This window comes from Myxocyprinus asiaticus, chromosome 3 (genome assembly GCF_019703515.2).
Source record: "Myxocyprinus asiaticus isolate MX2 ecotype Aquarium Trade chromosome 3, UBuf_Myxa_2, whole genome shotgun sequence".
Classification (NCBI taxonomy): domain Eukaryota; kingdom Metazoa; phylum Chordata; class Actinopteri; order Cypriniformes; family Catostomidae; genus Myxocyprinus; species Myxocyprinus asiaticus.
The window spans coordinates 28,311,396-28,334,584 of NC_059346.1; the positions used below are offsets into that span (position 1 = coordinate 28,311,396).

The window sequence follows — 23,189 nt, forward strand, 5'->3', positions numbered from 1 at the left end:
AAAAGTATTCGCTCATCTGCCTTTAGACGCATATGAATTTAAGTGACATCCCATTCTTAATCCATAGGGTTTAATATGACGTCGGCCCACCCTTTGCAGCTATAACAGCTTCAGCTCTTCTGGGAAGGTTTAGGAGTGTGTTTATGGGAATTTTTGACCATTCTTCCAGAAGCGCATTTGTGAGGTCAGACACTGATGGTGGACGAGAAGGCCTGGCTCGCAGTCTTCGCTCTAATTCATCCCAAAGGTGCTCTATCGGGTTGAGGTCAGGACTCTGTGCAGGCCAGTCAAGTTCTTCCACACCAAACTCGCTCATCCATGTCTTTATGGACCTTGCTTTGTGCACTGGTGCGCAGTCATGTTGGAACAGGAAGGGGCCATCCCCAAACTGTTCCCACAAAGTTGGGAGCATGGAATTGTCCAAAATCTCTTGGTATGCTGAAGCATTCAGAGTTCCTTTTACTGGAACTAAGGGGCCAAGCCCAGCTCCTGAAAAACAACCCCACACCATAATCCTCCCTCCACCAAACTTCACAGTTGGCACAATGCAGTCAGACAAGTACCGTTCTCCTGGCAACCGCCAAACCCAGACTCGTCCATCAGATTGCCAGATGGAGAAGCGTGATTCGTCACTCCAGAGAACGTGTCTCCACTGCTCTAGAGTCCAGTGGCGGCGTGCTTTACACCACTGCATCCGATGCTTTGCATTGCACTTGGTGATGTATGGCTTGGATGCAGCTGCTCGGCCATGGAAACCCATTCCATGAAGCTCTCTACGCACTGTTCTTGAGCTAATCTGAAGGCCACATGAACTTTGGAGGTCTGTAGCGATTGACTCTGCAGAAAGTTGGCGACCTCTGCGCACTATGCACCTCAGCATCCGCTGACCCCGCTCTGTCATTTTACGTGGCCTACCACTTCGTGGCTGAGTTGCTGTCATTCCCAATCGCTTCCACTTTGTTATAATACCACTGACAGTTGACTGTGGAATATTTAGTAGCGAGGAAATTTCACGACTGGACTTGTTGCACAGGTGGCATCCTATCACTGTACCATGCTGGAATTCACTGAGCTCCTGAGAGCGGCCCATTCTTTCACAAATGTTTGTAGAAGCAGTCTGCATGCCTAGGTGCTTCATTTTATACACCTGTGGCCATGGAAGTGATTGGAACACCTGAATTCAATTATTTGGATGGGTGAGCGAATACTTTTGGCAATATAGTGTATCTTGAAGTCTTTACAATAAAAATCATTTATTTAACATTTCCTCTGTTATTACCAAGGGGAAAAAAGTTCATTTAACACACATTGACCTTTTGTGGCAACATGCCTCAATAACGGGTATATGGGGTAAGCTGTCACAATGGGAATCTTATGAGGAGTTGCATTACAATCACATTACTAATAGCCATGTATTTTAAAAAAGCACAGCAATCAGTCTTTATGCAGCAGTTTATTAGGCAGTTGTATTTACAAATCATCTTTTAATGGTAAATTAAAGGTAATTATATGTAAATTTACATTGGCAATCCTCCATGAGGTCCATTCTGCACAGATAATGAACAAATTCATATTTTTTGAAGCAGTTAAGACAAATACATCAATATATTTTCTAAACTCTTTGTTTTTCATGCCCGAGTAAACAACTTGTGTAGACACTAAAATGTGCTACTACAGAGTGTGGCCTGCTGTTTGCACAAACATGGATTAAAGACAGTTTAATCAGCATTAATGGATTTCTTGCTGAACCATTAACTGCGATACAATTCTGTTGTTTGCTGTATATGGTTTTATTTTATTTTTAATTTAAATTTATTGTAAGAGCCACATTCCCTTGAGATAAGGAGAGTTATCATTTGGATGAGACTAATGAGGAAATGGTAAAACAATTGTAAAGGGGACAAAGCAGAACCAAATGTCTTGGGATTTGTCTTAGAGCTGGCGTACGAGGCATCGATTGTCAAGTTTTAGCTTAAAAGTCTTGATAAAGAAGAATCTGAAATGATAGTGCAGTTTAGAACAAATAAGAGACTAAGCCTAATCTGGTTTTCCCTAGGAAACTAGACATACTCAAGACATCAATAAATCAAATCAATTATTGGCTTGAAATCTTTTTTCCCCCCTTCTTTTTGAGAGTATGCTATTGCTGTTTGTTTTGCTTTAAGAATGTGCATTAAGACATTTTGTTTGCTTAAATGTTACATGAAGGAAAAAGTAAATGGGCTGTGCCATACACAGAAAGTATTAATTTATGATTTAAAAACTAATTTATTCCAGGTTTTCCAGCCATTTATAGAGACTTGTGTTTGGGGACTTTTAGTTTGAATAGAGGTGGAGCTCTTAGGTATTCAGGGGTAAAGCAAACAACTTTAAATTGATTTCTTTCATTCCTAGTGTAGAAAAGACTTGTGCATTTACTTAATGGGAAATAAATGCAGATAATATCGTTTCACCATGTCTTCGTTGGAAACACTGGGTTATCCTTTTCTGTGAAACAAGTTGAAAGCCCTGACAACTACTCTGATGAAGTTGCTTATTTCCATCACTATGCCAAAACATAATTTAATAATTAATAATTTGCAGTACTGTTGTTCATTACTTTTTGGACATGGGTTTAAGTACTTTGTGCATTACACATAGCTTGTGCAGCCGCATATGAGGGCACATGAAGTCACATGCATGTGGAATGTGCTTTCCTATTCGAATGGTTTTTCAAAGTGTCCATAAATGCACTTTTCATTTCCTGCAGGTTATATTTTGAAGAGATCCTGAGCAAAGCCTTACAGAGGTTCTAATACTGGCCCTGCCTGACTATAGAAATTCAATTTGGTAAAGAGAGAAGGGAATGTGGAACAGTTGATTTTTTCATCATGCCGAACTTAAGCAACCACTGTTTTGTAAAACATCTAAAATAATAGTAAAAAAAAAAAAAGGTTGTTTTGATAAAGCAGTGTATGGAATAAAACAATCTTACAGCAATATTATCAAACATTTCTTAAAAAAAAAAAATATCCAGTCCATTATCACAATTTCAATATAATCTACAACCCCATATAAAGCACTGATAAATATAAATCCAAATGCATTTTTAAATTCTGTATATCCTTATATATTTACGTAACATGAGCAAATGGAAACAAAAGAAAAATTGACTTAAGTTGTGACATGACAAAGACCTATTTGAAAAAACACGTTTTTTTTTTTTCTTCTAATCTACGAAACAGAGGCAAGGGCATTGCACTTCCTCAGAATAAATGGGTATCTTACATTGGCCTCTTAAAGAAAAGCTGACTCATTAAGTTGTCCCTTAATTGTAAAGTGCCCACCATGTAAAGTCAGCCCCTCCCATTAGTGACCCACTTTATAAGCTGGCTCCTCCTATTCAAGTGTCCTTCCCAGTTGGCCGCTTTAATGGGATTGCCAGTCATGAGACTAGACCACAGAAACTAACAGGTAAAACTGTGCAAAAGTGCGTTCAGTCTCATTCAATGTCACACATGCCTCAAAATTGCTCTTTCTTGGTCTACCAAGAATCACAACATCATTGTGTACAGTACAACTAGCTCAGTGTATCAATCGGACATTTTAATGCACAGACACCTCTATACCTCCCTCTCTGTGAAGAAAATCCTTGCTATAAAACCACAGAAAAGAATTGTAAAACCATCTCTTAAAGAGTTTTGATACTATAAAGTGGCTTAGCAATCTTTCTGACATCTTTTTGACTGTGGCACAAAAAACCCTCAATCCTTTTCCCTCTCGCACCAATCTTCAATCTTTTACTCCCAATTTGACTCCTTAAACAGGCTGACACTGGCAACTGTAGTGCCACAGACCATTCAGCTTGTTCATGCAAGTGGGATGCATGGAGTCTTGAGTCTGCATGCTTATTGCTCTAATGACACCGAGAGAGAAAAAGAGAGACAAAAATAGAGAGAGAGAAGGACTGCCGTGGATGAAGACACAGATATCGTAAGACAAAGAGGTAGACAGCATTCTAGAAGAGAGAAAAGCCAGATAGTGAGAGGGGAGACAGAGGAGAGTGAAAGAGAGAGCAGAAGGCATCAAAGGAAACAAAAGTTATCGTGCAAGCATCTTGATGAGGTTGGCGCACATCTCAAAGAACTCTATGGTGTGACTTCCTGGCCTAGGGAGAATCTCTCCCCCAGTGGAATCCACTGAGGAGGTAAGAGAAGAAGCCAGCGAGCCTTCTGCTAGTTTCCCACCGGCTATCGGAGGCGTGGAAGGTGCGGACGCATCCCCCTTTACTGCATCCTCACATTCATTTTTCTCAATCCTGTCATTCTTTAGCGTAGTCCGGTAGTTACCAACTGAGCCAGAGCGGTGAGGAGTGGCGGTCCCTGATTTTACTTCCATCATGTCATCTGAATGAAACCGAACAAATGTAAGCGAAAACAATAAAACTGAAAATCATTTACTCACCGTTACTTTGTTTAAAACACATATAACTTCCTATCTTCCATGGAACGTGCTAGGCAAAATGTCTCAGTCACCATATTTTTACATACAATGAAAGTTAATGGTGACTGACACTGTTAGTCAACCTAACATCTCCTTTTGTGTTCCACATGGAAAAAAGGAAGTCATATATATCTGGAACAACATGAGGGTGACTAAATAATGAAAGAATTTTCATTTTTGAGAAAATTATCCCTACAGATAAAAACCACACACAAATTTTTAGGTGTAACCATTTTACCGTCTATGCTCCTGAAGTCTAGTAAGTAGGTCCTGCTGTCCACCTGGTAGAGCTGGAGGCTCATCTTTGTGTTCATGCCAGTAACTGGGTTCTTCCTCCGTACCCGCAAATAATAGGGGTTCACCACCTGCCAAACCACAGGGAGAAAAAGGCATAATAAGCCCTATTCGAATGCAATTAGTTTTCTGGACATATGTCCGTAAATGAATCATTACTGTGGACATCTGTAATATTTACCGTCGATTCACATGGGATAAGCGATGTCTGTAAAAATAGCAGAGATGGGTGTATCTATTGCAACTACACACTGCTGTGCTGTCACACGTAACTAACCAATTAGAAAATATATACTGTGCTGATTATGCAGGAAATATTAAACATGAGCATATACAGTATCTGTGACTATTAGAAGAAACTGATTGGAATATCTGGCTAAATACAACAGAACTGGTGACATTAACAAGCCTGTAATCCTGTATTACACTCTTAAATTAAAAATATGGACAAACTCTTCACATTCTGTAATTTTATTTGTCCCTCCAGAATATGTGTTACGAAACACGGGGCTCAACACAATTTCCTGCACTAATTCTGCTCAAATCATAATCAAAAACTGCTCATTTCTCTTTTATATGGGTAAATAAACACTCGACAGCATAAACATTTTGAGAAAAACATCCATCAGTCCAAATGCATCAGCCAGCGTTATCTGAAGTTGAGAACTCGTCTTACATTTTCTGGCATCTCCTCTTGACCAACATCCACTTCAGACACTCTGAGAACTTAAGAAACTGCGATATTTAAAAGGCTCAGGGCTGAAAAGTGCAGATTTACGGGCTTATCAACAATTTAATTTGCACAGCAGTAATAGTATCATGGGTTATTTTTACAGGGCTTTTATAGTAGGTAAAACATGCTGTAATAGTAAAAAGTCTGGAAAACTTACTGACATGACCAATTCGCACAGGATTAAAATTACTGAGAAGCTCTGGTAACTATTACATTAGCCCACATCCCCATATAAAACTAATCCCGTCCGAACAGGATTATTGCCACCAAGACTGACTTAAATGGACCTGATTAATTTATTGAGTAATGTTTAACTTAAACTAGGACTGTGCTAACTGGTTCACTGCACTATGTAGTCTAAATATTGTTCCAAAGAATATCACGCCTTAAATTTACACATTCTTCTCTTGGTTCTTGGCCTTGAAAACAAATCTTGTCCTAGTAATTGAGTGGCACACTGAGACTCAATCTCAATTTTCCAACTTTTCTAATTATACAGGGCTTCCTTAAGACTTAGGATTACTTGACTAGTCATTGACTACGTGTACATGGACACCAGAAAGCGTCTTTTTGTGAGAAAGCAGTGGTCCGGTTTACATGCACTGTATAAGCGCTGTACTCTTAACATGCGGCTCGTCGGTAAGCAGCTGTAAACACAGCAATGTAATTTTCCCACAACGCTTGTGTAAATTACAAACATGGCATCTGAGGAAGACTTTGCCATTTTATTCTCCATTGCTTCACTTTATTTCCAGATATTCCAGAGTTGTTGCGGTTTGTTTTTGTAACTTTCTATCACGATCTGCAGCGGAATTGCGCTACAATAGTGGGCTCTCTTAGGTAAAACTCTGGGATTCCCTCAATGTACGAGCGCATATATGCGAATGTGAGGAACCATCGATATTTTACATTGTTGTGTATAAATGGGCATTGTATTATAGTGTACGTCCTTTTCGCACTGTACTCCCAGAAAAGTTGAATTCTTTCCGCTGTGTTGACTTGTTGTTGGGCTCAATCCTATGACATTTGTTGTCTGGTCTGTTTACAGACATGCACACTCTTCAAACACCCATCAGAACAGCACTTATGTGTTTACATGGCCACATTAAGCCGCTTTGAGGAAAAACCTAGATGTGTTAAACTGCTTTCTCTTAATTCCTAAAACGTTTCAGAACGCCGCTTTCTGCAAAAACCCTAGAATAAGCTGTTTTCTTAAGTGCATATAAACAGTCAACGAGGCACTAAATAATGCAACGATACCACAAATGTAAAGTATAATCCAAAAAGCGTTCGTATCTACATGCACTCATGCTCACCTTCCACACGTAGTCCAACTGCTTCATGGCGCGACAGACCTCACTCATGATATCATTTGGTCTGCTCTGACTGCGGATCCCCAGGTGCCATTTGGCCCGCCGGACACCAAGATGCTTTGACTTTTGGGGGTTCAGCTCATCTAGTGTGTGTCGGGGGCGTGGCTGTGTCTCCGCCACCAGGAAGGGCACTCTCTCAGGGTGAATCTTAGTGGCATGGTGCGCGGGCAGATCGTCCAGGAAGCTGTCTGGAGGACTGGAGGCCAAATAGAAGTCTTTGGCCTCGCTCATAATGCGCCGGTTGTCAATGATCAAGTGATAGGCAACAGCAAGAGGATCCTGGTGATTGCGACTTTAAAAGAGAGGAGGGGAAAGAATGGACAGATGAGAGACATATCTGTTTGGTGGTTTTCACTGCATGAAAGTAACTACCTGCTTCAATCTGCCTAGGAAAAGGTGACACAAAAAGCTGGTACAAAAGCAGATGAGCAGACAAACCTGTACAGACAGTTGAGCACCTCCTCCTCGGTGCATTCAAACTTCTCACACACCTCCTTCAACGCCTCCTCGTCAGTCATGTTGTTGCTGTATGCAGCATCCTCAGGGAACAGATATTTGGGGAGATCTTGCTTAAACCACTCATCCTCCCTGAAAATGGAGATCAATGATCAGAGAAAAAGATTGAAGAAACATTTTACACAAAACTAACAAATCACATTCTAAATGAATATCTTTGTTTGGTTCTCTAGTAAAAATATCTAGAAGTCCTTAAAACAAGATAAATGAATTTTCAGAGAAATCAATTTTGTATGTATTTTGTCTTGTGGCACTGGCAGATTTTTTAATTTTCTTTTACTTGTTCTTTTTCTTGTCAGTTCAAAGACACTTGCATTCAAGATTTTCTGATACAAGATAAATTCTCTGAAAACAAGATTTACACAGTTCAGGGTTTAACAATAAGGATTCCCACCCCCAGTTCAGATCAGTAGTTTAGTTTTTACTTGCACTGCTATTTTCACAGGCCTTACCATAAAAATAATAAGATTTTATTTTTAACAACATATTTTGTGTCCAAAAATACATATATATTTTTTCCTTTAACATTAAGTTTTCCAACAACAAAAAAATACTAGAAATAATATTAGGTTTTTATTTTTGCAATAGCTGGAAATTATAGCTATAATTTAACTCAATGGAAGCTATGAATCTATACATCTTGGAAAATGGTTGTATACAGTGCAAAACATTACTGATTTGTTTGATGTTGTTTATGGAATATCATGGCAAATAATTGTTTGTGTTCGTTTTTTTTTTTTTTTTGCAGTGAAATCTTACTGTAGTCCACATATGCAAATCATTTTGGCATTAAAGGTGCACAGTAATTTTTTTACTCATTAAAAAGGTTTTACTTCTAAAGAAATTAATTGTAATTTTGAAACATGTATAAAATCATTACCACTCACATGAGGTGAAGACTCCAGTCATGTAAGTAACCTTATAAAAGCTGTTTTATTCTACATGGAGAGGGTCCCCTCATGGGGGCTGCCATGTTAGGATCACATGACCAGCCGAATACTACTCGCTTAATCTCAGTAAGCACCTTTTCTACAATAGCATCGGTAACTGAAAACTATTGCATTTGAATAATGCTGCATCCATGCCCAGTGTAAGTCCAAGATGTCAGTGTAAGTTCGAGATATCTTAAAGGTATAGTTCACCCAAAAATGAAAATTCTCATTTACTCACCCTCATGCCATCCTAGATGTGTAGGATTTTCTTTCTTCCGCTGAACACAAATTAAGATTTTTGGAAGAACATCTCAGATCTGTAGGTCCATAAAATGCAAGTGAACAGTGACCAGACCTTTCAAGCTCCGAAAATCACATAAAGGCAACATAAAAGTAATTCATAAGACTCCAGTGGTTAAATCCATGTCTTCAGATGAATGTGAAAGTAGAGATTTATAGTAAATAAGGATTGAAATATTGATCTGTTTCTCACCCAATGTGAATGCATCACTTCAGAAGAAATATATAAAACCACTGGAGTCGCATGGATTCATTTTATGCTGCTTTTATGTACTTTTTGGACCTTCAAAGTTCTGGCCACCGTTCACTTGCATTGTATGAACCTACAGAGCTGATATATACTATGATTGTGTTCAGCAGAAGAAAAAAGTTATACACATCTGGAATGGCATGAAAGTGAAGAGAGAATTTTCATTTTGGGGTGAACTATCTGAGTGCAACATTAATAAATGCACAGTGTGGTGTTTTGTGTATTGTCTGACCTAATCTCTTTAATGGTGGCTCTCTTCATGGGGTCCACCTGGAGCATGTGTTTCAAAAGGCTGATAACGGAGGAGTTCAGGTACTGAGGTGTAAAGAAGATGCCATCGCAGATCTTCTTGAACAGTGTTGGAACATGGTCATCGTCAAACGGGAGCGTTCCGCATAACAGAGCGTACAAAATCACTCCACTGCTCCAGATGTCCACCTCAGGCCCTGCATACAACCTGGATCAGAACAGCAAAAGACCAGTCAAGAGAGCCAATCTGAATGACAAACCACAAAAGACAATTTACCAGCTATTTAAAGCAGCACAGAAGATCACCTTAGATGACCAGAACAGAATGTGTTATGAAAAAGACACAATTAAAGATAAAGGATTTAAAAAGAAAAAAAATGTCTCAGAAAAGAGAATGAATCAGAAGAGCTCTGAGATACAACCACAAAGAAGTAAAAATACGAGCAGAGCAGGGCACAGTACCGTCCAGAGATTACTTCAGGGGCAGCATAATTAGGAGAGCCGCAACTCGTCCTTAAGAACTCTCCATCTGACATCATATTTGACAAGCCTACGGAATTAAAAAATTATGGTGTATGGGTAAAAAGTCTGTCTACCTTGTAATACAAGCATCTCAAACAAGAGAAAACAAAGGGTGCTTCTCAATACCCTAATTGATGCTTCCTCGTTTCCTCACTCCTCTGTCCTAAAGCCTGTGACCCAGATACTAGTCTCAGCCGGCACACCCACTGACCACCCACAGTCCTTGTTCTACGTCTGATGCACATAGCACACGTAACGCTTTCTCGATCAACTCGGCACAAATCTGATTGGCTGGTTTGATGAAACTTCGACGAACAGACGCACAAAGGACCTTTTATCAGTCTGCCTGATAAGTTTCCGCGTTGATACAATAAGAGCTTCGGAGGACGAAATCACAGTTTGCCAGGGTAATGACTTTTAAAAATATTAAGTGTTTAGTTTGAGGGACATGGCAAAAAATAAACCGGATATCAACGAGCAGAGCTGCATTTTCTGTTTTGTTTACTTAATTATGTCTGTGAAATTTTCTATAATGAGGTTTTCTGTGCTGTACTTTGACAACACATTTTCTGCTATTTTCACATGTGTTTCCTGTGCAATCTCTCGTGGAGACTCACACACCCTTAAATTGATTATTTCTTTCCCCATGTAGGTCTATAATTAAGGTATGATACATCTCTGATAACCCCGCCCCTAAACACCCCGTAATGACAAAACTGTGACTGGTCGCTTAACATCAGAATTAGAGTATGCTTACACATACAAGGAATTTGTCTTGTTAACAAAAGCTTCCAGTGCACAAACAATACAACAAGACAAAGATAATAAAAAAACAAAATAAAAATAAAAAGCAAATAGAAAATAAGTATATATAAAAATACACAAGACAAAAAAACACACACACACACACACACACACACACACACATTATGCACAAATACAAATCTGCTATATACAGATAGTGCAAGGGAATGTTAGGATAAATATAAATAGACTAAGCTGTCTATTGCAAATAATTATTGCTCAATGGGGCAGTTTTAACTGTTCATGAGATGGATAGCCTGAGGGGAAAAAACTGTTGTTGTGCCTGACGGTTCTGGTGCTCAGTGCTCTGTAGCGCCAGCCAGAAGGCAAGAGTCCAGAAAGGTAGTGGGCAGGGTGAGTGGTGTCTAGAGTGATTTTTCCAACCCTTTACCTCACTCTGGAAGTGTATAGTTCTTGAAGGGTGGGCAGGGGGCAACCAATAATCCGCTCAGCATTCCGAACTATACTTTGTAGTCTTCTGATGTCCGATTTTGTAGCTGAATCAAACCAGACAGTTACTGAAGTGCAGAGGACAGACCCAATGATTGCTGAGTAGAACTGTATCAGCAGCACCTGTGGCAGGTTGAATTTCCTCAACTGGGCCTTTTTCACAGTGGAGTCAATGTGGGTCTCCCGCTTCAGGGCCTGTGAGATGGTAGAGCCCAGGAACCTGAATGACTCCACTGCTGCCACAGTGCTGTTCAGAATGGTGAGCGGGGTCAATGTTGGGGTGTTCCTCCTAAAATTCACTATCATCTCCACTGTTTTGAGCATGTTCAGCTCCAGGTTGTTTTGACTGTACCAGACAGCCAGCTGATCATCCTCCCTTCTGTATGCAGTCTCATCGTCATCCTGGATGAGGCCAATGACCGTAGTGTCATCTGCAAACTTCAGGAGCTTGACAGAGGGATCCTTGGCAGTACAGTCATTTATGTACAGGGAGAAGAGTAGTGGGGAGAGCACACATCAATGGGGGGCACCAGTGCTGATCGTACAGATGCTGGAAGTGAATTTCCCCAGTCTCACTAAGTGCTGCCTATCTGTCAGAAAGCTGGTGATCCACTGACAGATAGAGTTGGGAATAGAGGGTTGGTTTAATTTAGTCTGAAGAACAACTGAGATGGTGGTGTTGAAAGCCGAACTGAAGTCCACAAAAAGTATCCTTGCACATGTTCCTGTTATGTCCAGATGTTGCAGGATATGATGTAATCCCATGTTGACTGCATCATCCACAGACCTGTTTGCTCGATAAGCAAATTGAAGGGGATTCAGAAAGGGTCCAGTGATGTCCTTCAGGTGGGCCAACACCAGTCTCTCAAATTACTTCATGACCACAGATGTCAGAGCGACAGGTCTGTAGTCATTAAGTCCTGTGATTTTGGGTTTCTTTGGGACAGGGATGATGGTGGAGCATTTGAAGCAGCAGGGAACTTCACACTGCTCCAGTGATCTGTGGAAGATCTGTGTTGAGATGGGGGCCAGCTGGTCAGCACAGGATTTTAGACAAGTGGGTGAAACACCATCCGGGCCCTGTGCTTTCCTTGTCTTTTGTTTCCGGAAGACCCGGCACATATCCTCTTCACAGATCTGAAATGCAGGTTGAGTAGCGGGGGGGGGGGGGGGGGGGGGTCATGTTGCAGGAGGTGTTGGTGTTTGTGTGAAGTGAAGGTCAGAGTGGGTGTGGGGTGTGAGACTGGGCTTTTCAAATCTACAGTAAAACACATTCAGGTCATAGGCCAGTTGTTGATTCCCTACAGCGTTGGGAGATGGTGTCTTATAGTTAATGTCTTTCAGGCCTCTCCACACTGATGCAGGGTCGTGAGCTGAAAACTTGTTTTTCAGCTTCTCAGAGTAGCTTCTTTTAGCCATTCTAATCTCTTTTGTCAATGTGTTTCTGGCCTGATTGCACAAGATTTTATCCCCACTTCTGTAAGCATCGTCTTCAGCCTGACAAAGCTGCCTGAATTTTGCTGTAAACCATGGTTTGTCATTGTTGAACATTAAATAAGTCCTAGTAGGAATGCACATATTCTCACAGAAACTGATATATGATGTCACAGTATCTGTGAGCTCATCCAGATTGTGTGCAGTCAAAGCAGGCTTGTAGTTCCAACTCAGCTTCATTGGTCCATCGTTTTACAGTCCTTATTACAGGTTTTGCTGATTTTACTTTCTGCCTGTAGGACGGAAGATGAACCAGACAGTGATCAGAGAGTCTCAAAGCTGCTCTAGGGACAGAGCAACTTGCATCCTTTAATGTTGTGTAGCAGTGATCCAGTATATTTCTGTCTGGTGGGGCATGTAATATGCTGTCTGAGGTTGGCTTTGTTAAAAAAGCCAAGAATAAGTGATTTCAGGTATTGTTGTTCTGTGTCAGTGATCTGATCAGCCAGCTGTTGCAGCGCTGCGCTCACACATGCTGGTGGAGGAACACAAACACTTGCCAGAATAAACAAGGAAAACGCCTGTGGCGAGTAGAAAGGCTTACAGTTGATAGAGACCGCTTCCAAATTAGGACAGCACATCTTCTTTAGCGTGGTTACATCTGTACACCAACTTTCATTGATGCAAAAACATGTTCCAATCCCTCTCGTTTTCCCCGTGAACTCCGCAATGCGATCCGCTCTGAACAGCTGAAAGCCCAGCAGATGTAACACGCTGTCCGGAATGGCTTCACTCAGCCAGGTTTCTGTGAAGCACAAGGCAACAGAGTTTGAAAAATCCTTTTTGTACGGGTGAGATGTAGTTCGTCCATTTTGTTAGGAAGAGCGCGGAGATTCGCTAGATGAATATTCGGCAGTGCTGTTCGAATGCCGTGCTGACAGAGTTGACCAGCACGCCGGCTCACTTCCCTTGCTTGCGTCTCATAGTGCACTTGAACAACACAGCTGAGCCTCCAACTGTGTCCAGTAAAACATCCGAATAGTCAAAAACCAGGAAAAGATTGTCTGGTATGTGCTGCCGAATGCTCAGCAGTTTATCCCTGGTAAAACTGATTGAAAAAAAATAAAATACAGGACAAACAAACAAAAACAACAAAGGAATGGGAGAGCTCCACACCAAGACTGCCATCCGTGGCGCCATCTTGTAACAAAAAAAATAAAAAAAAAACTAAAAAAAAAAACTAACATGTTAGTCAGATGGCTTTTCCTGTCTAAATGGGCGGTTCTTGGCCAACTGAAGCTACTTTAGAGCCCAGACCTTTGCCGAAGTCACAGGTTTGACTACACGAGACATCCCGCACACCAATTAAAGTCCGCCATCACGAAGGACGTATCAGTTATCTAAATACACTGTGGGACATGGAGGACTGAGGAGGCTTGAGGTAGAATGCATACGTGAGGAAATCTATGTTTTTTTGTAGAAACACCTGATGCACGCATGCATTTTTCTTCCCCCTTCACATCCGGCACCACAGTTTTAACTCACGTTTCACCTCTGCGGTTTAAATAAAACATCTTTATTATATTGTCACAGACTTCAACAGTACATCTTGAATTATTTGGATTTATTATGAATATATTAATCAAGTTTCAACAACATAACGGCAAGCGCTCTGAAGTAACGCAGCTGCTTGAGTGAGCAGGACATTCCATTTTACAAATACATCTTCCTTCGAATCCTCCATCCTCCTTTCCTTGCAACCTTTCCTAATTTTTTTAAGAGGGTGGAGCTAGGACGCAAGGAAAGGAAACGAGTATGCACATTTTCAGAAATGAGAAGCACCCAAAGAATATCCAAAGCCTAAGGAACCCCAACACATTTTCTCTTTTTCAAGTTTTTCTACAAAACCATTTCAATTAGTTTATTCTATATTCACAAACCAAAATCTGCAATCTTGGCATTCATGTGCGCATCCAGCAGGACGTTCTCAGGCTTGAGGTCTCTGTGCACCACCATGTGTCTGTGGCAGTAATCCACCCCCGAAATGATCTGCTGGAATAAACGTCTGCTCTCCTTCTCATCCAACTTACCAAAGAGACACAGAATAAGACCTTTCAGGACCATGTTTTATTTCTCATTATCTCTAATCTGAAATTAATTGAACCTATTATATCATTTCTGTGCACCTGAATACTACAGTAGTCACAAAAAAAAAATAATAATAATATATATACTTCAAATACAGTACATTCAAGAATCTATAATTGTGTGATTTCTTATTTTGAATTGACTGTGGCTTCACAATTCCAGACTATGCCTCAGTAAAAAAAAAATTAAAAAAAAAAAAGAAAACTTTACCTTTCCATTTTTACAGATGTAGTCAAAGAGTTCTCCTCCTGACACATATTCCATCACCATGAAGATATCTGTTGGTGTACTGATCACTTGATAGCTGTCCAACAAATACAAACAACAAGTACAGTTTTAAACAGAGTTACATAACATAAAGCTTGTGTCACATTATTGTAATTATTTGTAATCATTAGTCTCTATTATTGGTACATTGAGAACTTCTTAGTTTCTTTACTGTAATAGACAGTGATCAGTGTTCCAACATAACAAAATCATATCTGTTCAAGTGGACTGAAGACTGACTTCCTGATGCCTTCTGTTAGTACAGTCTTAGCAAACTTCATTTGCACAATGTTACCCAAATGCAAAGCAATTTCTTCATTTTTAGTTATTCCCTTCCAGTAGTGGTATACTGATGTATTCATATTTAAACTGGCTAGAATTCAATTTATAATGTTGGTACAAGATTGCACACCTAGACTTATGTTTTCCACATTTACTTGGGAATAGCCAATTCATTTCTAATGGCTGTGGAGGAAGACTTCATAGCACTCTCCAGCATTCCCATGTCTTTCTAGCCACAGTAAAAGTTTGTGGCTTTGATGGAAAAAAATATACTGGAACTTTGGAAAACACCCAGACCACAAAACATCAACAGACAAACAGTGCACATAAACAAACAAACAAATAAACCAAACAAAACAAACAACTTAGACAACAAAATAAAATAAATTAAAAAAATAATAATAATATAAACTCTTAAGTTGTTTAGAGTATCCAAGGGAAAGCATTAACTGCTTCCCTATAATGGGAGCCAATGGAATTTCCCCATCTTCCTCCCATTCCATCTTCAGTAATTCCATGCATGTCTTGTCTCACCCCAAGCCACAAATAAACCACAGGGGAAGAAACAAAGAAAAAGCAAGCATGGTCATCAGGGAAGCCATCCCAAAATTCCACACAGACACGGTCACTCTCTTACATGCTCACTCTGTCATTTGAGATTGACCGAAAATTGGTTTGACCGATACTTTTAACTAATATTTACATATAATTGGTTCTTTAATATCGGGTATATGAACGTGTATATATTGCAACTAAAACTAGTCAAATTAATTATTTGCGAACTCTAAGCAATATCAGTTTTGTAAAGCAGTTCACCAGAGGTTAGTGATAAACGATTAAGTTGTTAATGTGCCTAAAAGCAGAAATAAAACAAGAATTAAAAATTAATTCCTTTAATTCATTCCTTACTGTGGCGAGCGATGAGGGACGGCTGGGGGAGAATGATCACAATCAGCCAGATAAGGAAAGGTGGAGCTGGAGCCTCAGTTTGAGAGAGAGAGATGCACAAAGCTGTCTGTGTGCGTGTCTTTATGTAGAACTTGTCTGCTGAAAAGCAGCACGTGTATTAAATACGATGCTGAAAAGCAAGCTTTTGTTACACACTGAAAAGTGTTCATTAAATGTCAGACATGGATTGTTCACCCGGTCCCCGCTTCCTCCTTTCTACATTAAGAACCTGATTTGTTACACTGGTGCCGAAACCCAGGATTGAAGGAAGAGCACGCTGTCTGGGAGAACTCACCGTCGCCGTCTGCCAGGGACACATAGGAGTCGCTGCCATCCGCCAGGAGGTGGAGGAGCCGTTGTCGTCCACCAGGGGACAGAGGACCCGCTGTAAATTTTCCTTCCTCATGTTGTTATCTATTTTATGAAGTGCAGCAGTCCCTCCTGCAGCAAAGCACCCCCACAACATGATGCTGCCACCCCCATGCTTCACGGTTGGGATGGTGTTCTTCGCTCTTGCCTCACCCTTTTTCCTCCAAAAATAACGATGGTCCTATGGTGGTTTGAGCAGTGGATTCTTCCTTGCTGAGCAGCCTTTCAGGTTATGTCGATATAGGACTAATTTTACTGTGGATATAGATACTTGTCTACCTGTTTCCTCCAGCAGCTTCACAAGGACTTTCACTGTTGTTCTGGGATTGATTTGCACTTTTCGCAACAAACTACATTCATCTCTAAGACAGAATGCATCTCCTTCCTGAGCGGAATGATGCTGCACGGTCCCATGGTGTTTATACTTGCGTACTACTGTTTGCACAAATGAACATGGTACCTTCGGGCGTTTGGAAATTGCTCTCAAGGATGAACAAACTTGTGGAGGTCCACAATATTTTTTCTGTGGTCTTGGCTGATTTCTTTTGTTTTTCCCATGATGTCAAGCAAAGAGGCACTGAGTTTGAAAGTAGGCCTTAAAATACTTCCACTGGTACACCTCCAATTGACTCCAATTAGCCTATCTGAAGCTAACTGGCTAATTGCCTAAAGGCTTGACAATATTATCTGGAATTTTCCAAGCGCTTAAAAGCACAGTAAACTTAGTGTATGTAAACTTCTGACCCACTGGACTTGTGATATAGTCAGTTAAAAGTGAAACAATCTGTCTGTAAACAATTGTTGGAAAAATTACTCATGTCATACACAAAGTAGATGTCCTAAACGACTTGCCAAAACTATAGTTTGCTAATATGAAATCAGTGGAGTGGTTAAACAATTTGTTTTAATGACTTCAACTTAAGTGTATGTAAACTTCTGACTTCAACTGTTTTAGTGCTGACGAAGTTAACGCAAAATTCGTTTAACGCTACAAATTTTTTTAACGCCATTAACGCGTAATATGACACTTTCAATAAACCGTAGTTCACGAGAAGCAAGTCAATCCGTACAAACGCCGCTAATGTCACATGCATTGCCGTCGGGAAAACAGATGGTGGGAGACATACTGCTGAGACCTGCAGCAAGCATTTTATCAGTGTAACATAGCAGTAGAACATGCCCGCAAAGCACAGATAGAGCTCCTAACATTGTAACATCATTGCAGCAGCAAGACAGCTGCCATTTGGACACCAGCCTTGCACTGCGAGGTGCGGTGCGACCGTGAGGCAAAAGTTGCAAGGCGCGGTGTGAGCGCGATGTGAAAGTGTGAGCTGATTGTCTGTGTTCCGCAACTGCTACTGGGACCTTGAATAACATACCGTGCGAGTAAGGGCAGCCGGTGGAGTTTCTGCCCCCCACCCTGCGGGCTGCGTAATATGCGTATAGGGAGTGGCGGTACTGATTACTGGCTAATGGAAACCCTGCTGCTGTCTCCAAGGTTATGTCACATTGTCTCCGTTTGATAGTGCACTAGCCAGTGCAAAAGTTGAAGACACTGCTGGAACCCTGCAGGTAATCTACACTGTCATTAACCCATTTAATCCCACCGGTTACAATTGTGATTGGCGTCTAAAAGGAGTTTTTGATTAATTTTGCACAGAGTTGTCAATTGTAAAATACGTTTTTTGCATGTCTGTCAAAACTCCATAAAAATAAGCAAATAAATCCTGTAATAATACACTTACAACTACCATATTTTGTACAGAATTTCAATTGAGTTGTGTTAATTTTCTGTTGTTCTACTCTGTATAATTATAATAATAATTTTATTTATCACACATTATACATTTGCACATATACAGTGAAATTCTTTTTTTCACATATCCCAGCTAAGCTGGGGTCAGAGCGCAGGGTCCGCCATGATACAGTGCCCCTGGAGCAGATAGGGTCAAGGGCCTTGCTCAAGGGCCCAACAGTGGCATCTTGGCAGTGCTGGGGCTTGAACCCCCAACCTTCTGATTACTAACCCAGAACTTTTACTGCTGAGCCACCACTGCCCCTGTTGGTGGGGTAGATGTGTGGATGACTGAAAAATACATCTGGATGAAGCATATTTTGTCCACTCATGTTTATAAAGATACTGCGATTAATCACGATTAACTACAAAAAATAAATATGCGATTAATCGTGATTAAATATTTTAATCATTTGACATCCGATTATTAGGAAGCCATGATGGATAGAAGCTAATGGGCAAATTTGGCCAGGACACCTGGGATACACCCGGTCAGACAGTTAAACACAAAATAATCAGTATAGTACAGTATGTATGGAGTGAATGAATCTGCTAAGAAAACATGAGTGAGTGTGACAACATGGGAAACGAGACCTTTAGAGAAGGAGAAAGCACAAAAGACAGATTTAACCTACAACAGGTCATGATTATTACTTACAGTTTGATTATATGTGGGTGACGGAAGAGTTTGAGGTTCTGGATCTCACGCCGAATCTTCCCCACCACATCCAGACTGCGAATCTTCTGCCGGTTCAGAATCTTAACCGCCACCTGGTGCTTGGTCAGCTCATGCTGGCCAACTGTACAGACAAGAAGAAACTATGTTTGAAAAGGTTTTCAATAATACAAGCAACTTTAGAAAGTGGTAGAATCAGAAGGTCAGAAGCAATTGTTTTCATTATGCAGTTTGTGTTTTTGCTATTTAAAACACTGGCAATTTTCACCACTCCTTATATCATTCTAAAGGCCCCAATATACTTCAGAAGAAGTTCTCTGCATTCTTCGTTCAGGGATAAAAAGAAGTTTGAAACAGCCAAGCAACGATATACTGTTTGCGAACATTCAGACAACCACCACACCGCTGTGGGAGGAGTTTAGAGGTACATTTAAATTTGAGGATGCTCAAGATGCTAATGTGATATTAAAATGTGTTATCAATGACTTTGCCACATTCTATGAGTAGAATTCACACGAGGTCAGTAAAAGAAGCTGAATGTTTGCAAACTGTATGATGATTTAAAGTTTGCCCAGATAAGCTGTTAAGGCCCCAATATACTCCCACCGCTGTGGGAGGCATTTAGAAGTACATTTAAATATGAGGACACTCAGTAAAACCTTAACTAATGTGTCATTAAAATGTGTTATCAGTGATTTTATGCCTCATTCTATGAGTAGAATTCACACTCACATCTAATCACTCAATGATGATTTAAAGTAATATATGTAGTAGAAACGGTTTAATTTGTGTAGTTTAAATTCTGAATTCACGACGCTAATGTGCTAACATGCTACATGCGGCCATAATATGCACCGGTTACACTCAGTTTTTGTAATTTATGATGACTGATACTACTGCAACTTTTTTTTTTTTTTTTTTTAAAGTGCGTTAATATTTAGAATATGGACAAAAGAATGATGATAGGCATACCCTACTATAGACAGATGTGTGAATGGCTTTCGCTGCAAATGCCACGAATGAATGGGCACTTGAGAGTATTTGAGTAGATTTTATTCCTTTTGTAGACTAATTAAACAAAAATAAAAAATTGCATGACATGTTCCTGAAAAATGTCTCTACGTGAACGATCGTACAGATGTAGGAACATGTGCACCAGCTCGTTAATAACTGCACACCAGTGTGTTCATGTTGAATACTGACTGAAAAACTTAAAGTAGTAGGTGGAACTTCAGTTCACACCTACCGATGAAGTGGACCAATGGCATCAAGAAGGCGTTTATCAACCGGTTAGAAGTTTTCCTAAAAATTTGCCCAGGCGAGCTGTTACGAACCACCAAAAACACCTTCCTTTGGGCAGATTATGTTCTAAATGAAATCATACCCGTTCGTTCTTCGATTTTGTATGAAGTATATCTAGGCCTTAACGAACCACCGAAACTAACGCAAAAACCACATTAAAACTAACGCATTGTTCTAAATTACATCATATGTAAGAAGTAGAAAGTATATCAGGGCCCTAACGCAAGGAGAACTTCTGACCAACAAATCCCTTTATTGTCACAACACCATATCCACGAGTGTACAGGTGTGAAAATCTTCTACCAGACAGGCAAAAAAGATCTTCACATGAAGCACATATAGCCTAATGTAAGAGAGACTTATCAGATTAACCTTCCAAGGAGATCTTTTGGAACTACCCATTTATTCTAACTCGATTTATTTTGGGTGAGGTAAATGGCACTCAAGTTCTCAGTCAAATTGTTGAAAAGCAGAATGTCATGTGATGTAATAGAGTCTGCAATTCTGTATTGAAAAATCAGAAAAGGCTTGTGTTAAATTTACAATGCCAGTTAATGTGCGAGGTTATTACACATTTAACACAAATGTAATTTTTTCATAAACTATTTAAAGAAAGCTCAATTTAACTATCAAATCCATCCACAGGCAAAGTCCTTTTAATCATGCCAGATTTTGCTGTATCACTAACTGCTGAAGGCAGCAGGGTGAACAATTCTTAGAAACTGTGTGCGGTCTCTTTTAAGTTCCTAGACTGCTTTAGTTATGCATTAACGTAAAGCTAAACATTCAGAGTGAAGTGTGTAAGTGTGCATGTAGATGACCTCCGCTACAAAGTGGTCAAAAAAAAAACACACTACAGACTCCATCTTGAATCATTACTCTTCCATGTACACTAAAATCCTCAGACCTCACTATCCATTAGTATGATCACAGGACAGGTTATATAAAACGCTTCTTTGTAAAGTCTTGTAAGATTGGTGATTAGCATCTCTGTTAACAGTATATCACAATCACTTCCCAAATATCATTCAGATTTGCACTACACAACAGACTTCCTGTCTATCAGGATTCAAAGAACTGAAAGGTCTAAAAGTGCCACATAATTTGGGCTGATCCCACCAGACAAGTCCTTCCTTGGCTCTGAGGGGCACAGCAAGCAGGGAAGCTGTCTAGCCCTTAATTACAGTTAAAGACTGCTTGGCTTAGGCCTATTTTCAGTCACTATCGCTAAGCTATCACTGTTTTATTGCACCAGTTTAGAAACAACATGATTGAGAAAGAATGGACATTCAAAAATGCGTTCAACGGTTGAGTGGTTAAACTTATGTGAATGCCTATATTCAACCATAATAGCGTTAGCTGTTGTAAGAAAACCTGTCATTAGCCACGAATATGCATTCCATCACTGATCAAGTTATAATTGTAAAATTGTGGATTACAAATAACGTGTGCAATAAACAGTAAACGTAGGCTAACTTTTATCATAATTATAAAGTACCTGTCTTCTGTCTTTTGCTATTTTATGAAGACTGATGATTCGTTTCTGTCGAGCTGCATCTGTGGTTGACGTCGGAGGCAAACACTGGTAAACGACATTTGGCCTATGCAAGACCGCATCTATCAATCGCCACCAAACTGCAACTTCACAAAACTAATCACTCAATAAAACCATAAAGCTAACTAGGTTAGCCAAGACCAAACCCTCTTTGAGCCACACAAACATAAACCCATTCCACAAGCATGCAACAATTCAAAAAAGCAGGTAAACATCGATCAGCTGACACTATCCAAAAGTGATCAAAGATAGCGTTGTTCTTTCGAGTTGTTTCATGACTACATTGACATTAGCCAACAAGTGCTGCTGCATTAGCCGCATTTACATGCTCGATCATCGTTAGCTTTGCTTAGCTGTGTTCAATGCAACAATCACAAAAATTCCAAAACACTTCGAACAGTTTTACCTTTGACTTTTCCAAACGTCCCCACTCCTAGCGTGTCTCCGAGAATATAATGTCCGATTTTCACCCTGCCTTCATGTTTCTGTTTGTCCGTCGCCATCTTCGCTCTGAGGCCCTACCTGAGTGAGGCAGCAGTGGGACGGGCGGACTCTGAGAGCTGAGCGGCGTCTCTACTGACAACTACCGGTACAGAAGAGCGCGCCAAAACATCACTCCAATCACTTGGAATAATATTTAAATACTCTGAAACACTATTAACTAATTGTAGCAACAACATTATGTAAATTATAACATTTTGACATTATTATTATTGTTATTATAATTAATAATAATAATTATAATTATTATTATTAAAAATTGCATTATCTATCGTGCGATATTATTTGTTTTTCATCTGAAGTCCCATTGCATGTCTTTGACCAGCAGATGTCCTTGGTGAGCGGTATTTCTCTTACGTCTGACAGACTGAAGAATGTGGAGGGCCAAATTACTCATAATTAAATAATTAAATAAATCATTAGATACATAGTGAATTATTTAAATGCATTATTAAATAAATAATTTAATATTTAAATTATTAAATAAATCATTAAGTGCATAGTGAATTAATTTCATGTGAAATTAAATATTTAAAGAAATCATTAAATACATAATGAAATTGTAATATATATATATATATATATATATATATATATATATATATATATATATATATATATATATATATATATATAAAATTAAAGACTGAATGATTAAATAAATTAATACATGTCCCTTGCATTTCATTTTATCACTATCTTGAGTCCATTTTCATTTTAGGGTTGATTTTACATTTATGCCTTGATGCCATCATCGTCCAGCACATGCTAGCTACTGTTTCATCTTTGGACTGCTGACATTCTGAGCCAATGAAAAAAATCTCAAAGGAGTGCTAATTACAACCACTAGCTAACAATTTCAAACAAAAAAAATAACTCCAGTTGTTACACGACAACGAATGCCATATTAAACATATGTAACCTGATTTTGTGTTGATTAAGGTTTGCAAACCCTGAAATAAATAATAAATGTATTATTCAACGACATAGCAACTGAGAAAGCATTA

At 39.6% G+C, this 23,189-nt stretch overlaps 1 protein-coding gene across 1 annotated transcript; it reads right to left on the minus strand.

Annotated features, from left to right (window-relative positions):
- Nucleotides 1-1,434: 1,434 nt before the first annotated feature.
- prkaa1 (protein kinase, AMP-activated, alpha 1 catalytic subunit) lies at nt 1,435-22,244 on the minus strand. Its single transcript, XM_051670913.1, has 10 exons — nt 22,088-22,244; nt 18,807-18,948; nt 14,698-14,791; nt 14,280-14,424; nt 9,592-9,679; nt 9,113-9,337; nt 7,321-7,470; nt 6,826-7,174; nt 4,721-4,847; nt 1,435-4,385 (listed from the first exon to the last, which is right to left on the minus strand). The coding sequence occupies exons 1-10, from the start codon at nt 22,182-22,184 to the stop codon at nt 4,081-4,083; spliced, it is 1,722 nt and encodes a 573-aa protein (XP_051526873.1). The 5' UTR covers nt 22,185-22,244; the 3' UTR covers nt 1,435-4,080.
- Nucleotides 22,245-23,189: the final 945 nt, after the last annotated feature.

Coding starts and splice junctions, on each gene's coding strand:
- prkaa1 (XM_051670913.1), bottom strand. CDS start 22,184: ATGGCGACGGACAAACAGAAACATGAAGGCAGGGTGAAAATCGGACAT. Junction 18,949..22,087: donor GACGTTTGGAAAAGTCAAAG/GTAAAACTGTTC, acceptor TTGTCTGTACAG/TTGGCCAGCATGAGCTGACC. Junction 9,338..9,591: donor CCTGAAGTAATCTCTGGACG/GTACTGTGCCCT, acceptor GTTCTGATCCAG/GTTGTATGCAGGGCCTGAGG.